General features: G+C 44.8%; 1 protein-coding gene across 1 annotated transcript in view; it reads right to left on the bottom strand.

The window, feature by feature from the left end:
• The window catches only part of LOC104548451 (E3 ubiquitin-protein ligase ARIH1), a gene marked incomplete at its 3' end in the record, with an annotated part of 19,694 nt that extends 12,771 nt beyond the window's left edge, over window positions 1–6,923 (bottom strand). The window contains exons 1-2 of the mRNA XM_010194468.1: window positions 6,885–6,923; window positions 6,524–6,591 (exon numbers count right to left, since the gene is read on the bottom strand). Coding sequence (XP_010192770.1) covers window positions 6,524–6,591; window positions 6,885–6,923 — 107 coding nt within the window. The remainder of the gene's footprint in view (window positions 1–6,523; window positions 6,592–6,884) is intronic.
• Between the last annotated feature and the right edge of the window lie 1,945 nt (window positions 6,924–8,868).

Below are 8,868 nucleotides of genomic sequence, written 5' to 3'. Positions count from 1 at the left end.
TCTTCAGTGTTAGCTCGGGGATTTAACTCCACCAAGTTATTTTGTTTGCTTTCAGGATTACTTATATCTAGAAAATTTCAGCAAGTGAGTTCCATGCAGTCCCATTATAGGTAGTATTTGTTTATTAGCGAGTCTTGGATAAATATTAACTCCACAAAAAGCTTCCGGCCTTGAAGTCGTTGTTACACACTGCACGACCAGTGTAGGACATCGGCCGCTTGAAAAGAGCAGACAAACAGCTGGGTGTGATGTTTGCAAAGAAAACAGTTTTGAAGACAAACGCCGCGATGCAACTTTAACGCCGGCATTCGTGGTCAGCTGAATGCTCATGGAAATACCAGAGATGTTTGTCATGGCGGGCTGTTTCGAAGGGTGCGTACCCGCATCAGGAACTTGACTTCACCCCTTGCAGCAGGCAGTTCTATTGCCACAGAATCTCTGCAAAAGCTGCTCCACTGAGCCATGACACCTCCTGCCCTACAGCAAGAAACGCAGACAGAAAGTCACTAGCAACTGCTTGTCACCTGCAATTACCTCCTGCCTCTAAATACAACCATCTCCTTCCCAGGCTTTCAGTAGTTTCCCAATAACAGACAGAAAATAAGTCATTTGACATTGCGTGTTTCTCAGGGCTAAAGGCTCGTGATAAAGGTAACCAAAATAAGATGCACAGATTGAAGTCCTTAATGAATTTAAAGTTTTGCCTTTTAAACTCTGCTGCACTCTCGATTCTTTCCGTATTCACTCTGCTCTTTGCTATCACCACTTATAAACCTCACCAGCATTGAAGAGAAACAGGGCGTGGGGTATTTCTCCTTTCCCATGCTGGTTTCTTTTAATGCATCTGCTTTTGTTGCTGTGCCAGGATGCTCTGACCAGTAATTTCCACAGCTGTTTGCATGCATGCGTCTCAGACTCAAAAATCACGCTGTCACTGGGCAGCAAGAAACGATGACCTCTAGAAAACCCAGAGGAAAACCTGGATCTCCCTGAAATACACAGTTGCAATGGGTACTGCAGGGTAAAGTCCAACACCTCTCTCCAACTGCTCCACCACTCCTTACGCAAACACACAGAGGGCCCGGGCAAAGACTGTGCCAGTTCCTTCAGGGATTAAAAACAACTCATAATTCCCACACCTTTTTCACCTGCTCAAGCATCACCACAAACCATCCATGTAAGCAGACCTCCCTCTGTTCTACCACTGAAGGATTCACAGGCAGCAGCTGTAATGCCCTTTCCCAATGCGGCAGAGAAGCTTCTCACACGACATTTCTCCACTTCTGTCCCAGTAAATCTTCTCCATCACTTGTTTCCACTTCCATCATCCTCCTTGAATCCAAGGAGGCCAAGCCAAATGCAATCCCAGTTAAGATGTCGCCACGATCTCACACAGTTTCACTGCAGACATCTCACCCAATGCATCCCAAGTGCTGTCTACCTTTCTCCAGTTCCTCATGTTAGCAGCTCCATTTTAATCTCTGCCAGAAACTCCATTTTCTTTTCCATCTCCCTGCTGATGAGACCTATGGTGCCACTTTGTGCCACTTTCCTTGCTAGGATCCTCCCAGCTGTCTGTTGTGGTTTTTTTCCTGGATGATGTCTGGATCTTCCTCCGGACACATTTGTGCCAAGTCATTCATTAACAAGCATCCATCCCAAACTTACAGATAAGGGAGTCACTGATAGCAACCTAGATGGAAACTATTTCCCTTTTGAGCAAAGTAACTCCATACACACCACACTAACAGATGAACCCAATGTATGCTATATATTTCACATCATAGAGCCGCGCACCATCAGCTCTGCTGTGAAACAAGGGAGAAAAAGACTTCAGTTCCCTCGTTTCTTCCTTCACAGCTCTGGGGTTTTAATTTTTCCTTAAGCTCTCGCTATTAAAGGGCTACTTCCTGGTAGCTTGGTCTTTGTTTTCATCCTAAGGAAGAGCACAGCACCTTTAACATCCTTTTAAATCCTTGATCCTCTCCTCCCTTCGCAATGCAGACACTCAGGAATTCTTTGGTCTAGTCAACAGCAGACTCTTACAAAACTCAATACAGCTGACTTCAACAACGGGTTCTATTGGTTTTTCAAAATTCATTCTCCTAATCACAAAGTTGTTTGCTCCTCTGAAGCAAACAGACAGCGAATTATTTCCAAGTTGTTCTGTAAGTTCTTCACTGCTTACCAAGACCAAGCCCATAATAACAATGTCTTTTTGGAAGAAGGATCAAGCTGTCAGCTTCCCTATATCCTCAAAATTTCCTCCTGCTGTTGCTAACTGCCTAATAACAGTTTTCTAGGCATAATCAAATCTTAGCCAAGGGAGCATCAATGATAAAAAAGCCTTTTCACTGCAAAAAGTGCTTCCAGTACACATCTTGGGATATTTGCTCTAGTGAAAGGGCATGTGTGACTGTCAGAGAATCCGTACACTCGCAATAAAAAGAGATCTTCATACCAAAAAGCCTCCCATGCACCATTTTTCACCTGTTCAGCCTCTGCTGAATAGTGTGAAGCATGCACTTGCCCAACAGAAAGGAGACAGCCAGGTATCTACAGAGGGCAGTCAGAGCCTGAATGCAAGGGGAAGTGGCAATGTGGGCTAGCAGCCAAGCCACCACGGCCACCCCGGCACCTGTCCTCTGCTCAGAGGGAACAGGGACGTGTGGCCACCAAGATAAGCACCTATGAGGGACTGCAACACCTCCGTGTTCAATTCAACCAGGCCTTCGGTTACAAGCTGAAATACTTTTCTTTAAACAAAATGACCAGGGGAAGGCATGTAAAGCAGGAGAGCTGCGTTTTAGTCTCTCCCATGAGAAGGTCCATCCCCAAAGCAGCCCTTGCGAGGGACAGATGCTATCAGCCATGGTAAAACTGGAAGGTAATCAAGACAGAATTACAATCCAAAGCACCTCTTCACTTATTCCTAAGGTTACCTGGTCTGTCTGTGCCTGCTAGTCTCCTGTCTCTATAACCAAGCTTGTGAAACAAAGAAGAAAACATAGTATTAATATCTGTATTCTCCAAAACACGTGGCATAGTAGAAGCTGAACTTCAGTACTTCCTCCAGTAGCCACTTTCATCCTACAAACAAACCTACCCCAAAGCACCTATTTTGCTTTTGGACACAGTCAAATAATTAGTGCTGCACCAGCGGATGGGGCAGGTTTTCAACTGTGGCTATTACTTCATTACAAGTGGAATAAACACCTGTAACATATCTGCCCTCTTACCACCACCACGCAATTACTCCAGGACAAAGCTGACACAGACAGTAATAACCCACTTACTAAAAATATCCATAACAACACAAAAAGCAATGAATGAAATGTTTTTCATGTTTTTCAAACGTAGAAGTTTTCATCTCGAGCTCAGACCTCACCACACTTACCAAAAAAGAAGCCACTTTGTTTATCTGTTTTACTACAGGCCAATTTTGATAAGGCTGCCTGCTAGGCCGCACTGACTCACCATAAGCTAAGGCAAAACAGACACCGTGAAGTGCTGCAAATAAATGCCATTAAGCAACAGAGTTGCTCTGACAAGCTCTGATTTGGTGTGAAATCAAGCACCAAAAATCGCACCCAAACATCACATCTCAGCAAGCATTAAACCCACCCAGACAGCAGGCAACACCAGGAACTTCCTAGGAAACCTTCCCAATGGTTCCTAGGAGTGAAAGAGGCCAACTTTAGACCAGTGTTTCAAGTAAGACTCTCCCAGGAAATAATAAACTATATAGGTCTCCAACAGCATTGGATTCACTTTGTGTGAAACAGCACTGCAGCAGTAACCTGGGGGCTCCCCAGCACGAGCAGTGTTACTTTCAAATAAAAAGTAAGTCTGGGGTTTCTTCCCTTAAAAAAAAAGTAAAGTTTCAATGTATATTTTTGCCTGATTAGAGCACGCCCCTCCACCTCACTATGAACCCTTCCCAGTGTCTTTCAGCTCATCTCCACTAGCACAACGCTGCAGGAAGATTTGCTAGACACACACAAAGCCAAACAAGTCCCAAAAGCAATCTCCATTTTTGAGGACTAACTAAGCCTAAATTTAGGCTTAACCAGCTTGTCACATTCGTCAGAACAAGAACGACCTCAATTTTAGCAAAAAGATGAGCTCTGTAGCTAGCTCGTGGCACCATTTCCAGCTCCATCACTACTGCACAGTGTTCTGCATCCCAGCTAGCGAAGTGAGCCCCTGCCTCTGGCCGTTGCCTTCACCCATTACTGCAGCAATCACAAATCTTGACTGCTCTTGGCATCTCCCCAGCCTCCCACTCCTGCTCTGGCACAGCCGAGCATCAGTGGGGCACTGCACAGGGCTTCACAGTAGCTGTTTGGTGCAGAAGTGGCAGAAAGCAGCACCAGGTACCTGAAATAAAACATTTTGGATTTTTCTAATACAAAAGGACATCAGTCAGCACCAAAACTGTGACGAGTGTGCAACAGGTCTGTGTTAAAAAGGGTCACGTACTGTCTTACTCATAGGGGTAATGCTATAGAATGAAGTATTTTAATGAATACCTGCCAAGAGTAAATGTTTACTCTGTTTACTGTGGACTTTGTAAAGATTTACGCGTATTTCAAGTGTTTTGGTTGGAAATTTTAAGAGCCTGAACAATAACATCTCACACAGAAGTGGCTGACACCCCCATCTGTAAAAACACACAGCCCAGTTTTATTTTTAAATTGATGGCAGCCTTAAGGAAAAAGAAAAGACTATTGCAAAAGAGGGATGACATTTCAGTACACTTATGTAGAGGTATCTCAAAGTGAGATGGAAGCAGCCAAGGAGAGTGAACTTTAGACTGATCAGAAGAAGCAGCACAAAAAATACAAAAAACCCAGACACACATACAGAGAAGCAACTAAATGAGAATGATTACCAGTTGTAGTCAGAGTTAAATAGCCTCAGTGTGGCTATATTTGTAACACAAAGCTTTTGTATCTTCAGCATTAACTAAAAGAGGTCAACCTCAGGAAAATAAGGTGCAAACTAGAAAGCTTTAAAAAAATACAGTCTCTTCAGGAAAAAAAATAAAATCTAGGCCAAACAGAAGAGAAGAGATACCTGGGCACCATCACTAACTGGAAGTGTTACAGAAGGGGGCTAAAGGTGTCCTAAATCCACTAGCCCAGAAAAGCAGAAATACTTAAACTCCCAAACCATCTTCTGCCCTCCCTTCCCACCCACCCAGTTGTGTCTCTTACTTGTTGTTAAGACCAGCAAAGACAACAACACCCAGTAAGTCCCTGTACACTACACCCTCTGGTGCAGACTAACTCTTCCCCCAGCTTCTAGAAGTAAACTGATTTCTCCAGCTCCCTCCCACTCTCTTCAACAGCAACACTGGCACTGAAAAACAACCTGCATCAACGCCATAGCTGGATTTGACCTCCACTGTGTAATAACAAACTATAAAAAGTCCCTTTACCAAGAACATACCCCAAGAGTATTTTACCCCTTTACCCCAACATACCCCATTCTCCCAGGTGATGGGAGATAGAACAAGGGGAAACGGCACCAAGCTGTGCCAAGGGAGGTTCAGGTTAGAGATAAGGAGGAAGTTCTTTACTGAGAGGGTCGTCAGAAGCTGGAACAGGCTGCCCAGGGAGGTGGTGGAGTCACCATCCCTGGATGTATTTAAAGAGCGGGTTTTACCCCTTTACCCCAACATACCCCATTCTCCCAGGTGATGGGAGATAGAACAAGGGGAAACGGCACCAAGCTGTGCCAAGGGAGGTTCAGGTTAGAGATAAGGAGGAAGTTCTTTACTGAGAGGGTCGTCAGAAGCTGGAACAGGCTGCCCAGGGAGGTGGTGGAGTCACCATCCCTGGATGTATTTAAAGAGCGGGTAGATTTTTTTTTTGGTTGGACATGATGATCTCAGAGGGCTTTTCCAACCGAGCGATTCTGTGATTCTGTGATGAGCTGGGAATCAAAGATGAGACATAACCATAAAAATTCTCTGCTCTTAGGAGGACGTAAACTTTAAGCCATTATTTCCACGCACGCTAAAGAAAACCTAGAGTTGCACGGATGAATCAAGGCAGATCACTTCACCAGTACCCTTATCAGTCAGGAACAATTTCATCTCAGTAAGAATAACAAATAAACATGCCAGGAATACGCATGCTAGAATGACACTGAGCCAAAACCACATCTCAGACAGTTGCCAGATAACAGGAACCTGCTCCTGCTTGCTTCTTTCCAGAGCCTGTGAAAACCCCGTGCCTGGATGTGTTCAATCCGGAAGGCACCCCTTCCTCCACGGGGCAGGTAACTTCCAAAGCTTCCCTGAAGTCTTAATGGGCATCATTGATATTTTAAAAAACTAACAACAACAGGAATCACTCTTAGCTGGGAAAGGCTGTAAGGAGGGAACATTGAGAGCTCGCACAAGAGATCCTCCTGCTGCACGCAGTGCACTCATCCATTCTCACATCAATCCAATAACAAACATTTCTTTCAGGTCTGAAGTGAAATGTGGCTGCACGCTAAGGTGGCTGCTTACCTCTCCATCAGCTTCTCTTTATCCCAGTTGAAATGGCTAAGCAGTATTCGAGTAATAGTCGCTGGATTCTAGAGAAATAAAAAAGAAAAGTCATAAATAACTGATGAACTGCTTGACTAAGTTGGTTTACAGTTATGAGAACACCAAGTAGACCTTTGAATAAGCAGATGGGGTGACCGATGTGTCTGGTAACAAGCGGTGTCTGCACAGAACAGAACATACACTGGAAAATAGTCTGACTCGGCAGACAGAAACAAGTTTATGAACCAACTCTACAAAGCAAACCATCTTCAAGGAACAGATCAGTTACTGCTTGAACGCCAACATCTGTGTCCAGCATGCCTACACAACGTAAACCCACCTTGTCTGTAAAATGCAGGCCGGGCCAATCGCCAGCCATCCTAGCCGGTTTCACCACAAGCTCCACACCATTTGTGGAATACAAATATTCCTTGTTTGTCCCAGTCCCAACCACCAAAACACTCGGGCTGAAAACTCTCCCAGAAAATAACGGACTGCCAGTGTAAGATGCCAATGTCCTCTGAAGTCCCCCAGATGTTCCTGAAGCACCCCAAGACCACGAAAACGCTATGCAATTATACAACTACGAAAAGAAATACAGCCTAGGAAGGTGAGAAATAGGACCGGAAATAAAGGGTGGGTTTCCCTTGTACACAAGTTTTTCTTCCAACTAAATCTGTGTCATCAACCAAGGGTTGGGTTACATGAACCAAGAAACAAATCATATGGCTTCTGTTACACCCCAAAACCGTGTTTTAGCTCCCAAAATCTGATGTTTGGACTCAGTTTTAGGACCATTTACACGCAACAGAGGCAACAGCAAGTGCCCTGAGCTCAACCACGTGTACTTTGCCATTTGACACCAAAATGTAAGTTTGCCCTAGGGTGCATTTTCAATGGACACTGAAGCCGTGGAAAAGTAGGACATAAACGAGCAATGGGATTTTTCTGAGCCTGCGGGCTACTGCTACAACTTGAAGCTGCCAAAAGGCAATATTGCCACCCAAAGCAGTGATCTCACCCCATCCTTACCCCTTTACCCCATACACAAAGCCACACGCTTCCACATCCTGCGCTCAATCTTACACCTCACAGTGCAATGCTGCACATCACTGGCTTGGAAATTCACCTTTTTTCCCCTGAATCAGATCCCCAATCTGTTGGATTGCCTGCCCACACACACAGCTGCATTAGCACAAGGGAGAGGACAGGAGGGAACAAGAGGGACATCAACAAAAGATTCACTGAAATAAAGTGCTAGGGTCAAAAACGTAAGCACAAAGAAGTCATCTTGTGGTTTATACTTATAAAAGTGACACTTCTCTTGCTTGTCTTCTTAGTGCCAGCACAGCTTGTTTAAGGCCAAATTAAGACATTTTTCCAGCTTAAAAAGCCCATGTGAACAAAAGCAGCTTTAGACCAGGTTCCTGGTTCAGTCCATAAACAGCTGGGATGGCAAATCTGGGGCAGAAAACCAAGAAACCAGTATTGCCAAACAGTCTACATAGCTAAAACATGGCCCCAGTCTACCTATACAGACCCAGAGGTGAGGGTAAGCAGCTCTTTGGGCTACAGGATGCTTTTTGCACCATTTGCATCTCCTAAGGAGATCCTCACCCTTCGCCCTGGCAGCAGGGCTGACACAGGCGCTCTGGCCCACACGCTGCTCAAGCTGCTGCAGCTGTACAGGAACCTGCTAAACCAGCAAGGAAACCCACATCGTGAGGGAAAAAACCCAAGAAAAAGCTTCCCAATAGCATCAATCCCTGATCCAGCCCAGAGCCTGCACTACATAGCAGTACCTAAAGAAGCTCTCAATAACTCGCTTAACAAGCACGCTTGCCAGAGTAAATTAAAGATGAAAATTTACCTTAGTAAACTAACTGATACTATCTCTGGGTTATCTTGGTTATGATACCAGCTCCTATAGTCAGCACAACTTCTACTTTTAATAAAATCTCCATGTTCTTGGAGAAGTCTTGCCTCAAACTGGGAAGTCTCCTAAACAAACCAGGCAGACAGCACACACAGGTTTCTCCATGTAATCCCTCCAGCCCTCTCACATGTATAAATCACAGTATTGGAGCCCCTCACCCCTGCTGGAGTTACACACACATTTCAGGTGGCAAAGCACACAGCTCTTCTCAAACACAGACTCTCCACTCAGACCAGAGGTCTGCCAGATGCACAAAGAAACGGCCTTTTCTTAATTTCTCAAGCAACAGCATTAAGAGAGCTTTACATCAGCCTCAAGTTTTGTCCTACCTTCTGCTACAGCAGCCCACTTGGCCACTGTATTAGGGCTTCTGGGAATACCCATTCAT

Source organism: Mesitornis unicolor, unplaced genomic scaffold, assembly GCF_000695765.1.
Source record: "Mesitornis unicolor isolate BGI_N332 unplaced genomic scaffold, ASM69576v1 scaffold23461, whole genome shotgun sequence".
Classification (NCBI taxonomy): Eukaryota; Metazoa; Chordata; class Aves; order Mesitornithiformes; family Mesitornithidae; genus Mesitornis; species Mesitornis unicolor.
Note: the sequence above shows the minus strand (reverse complement) of the source record. Positions and strands in the feature narration are given on the sequence as shown.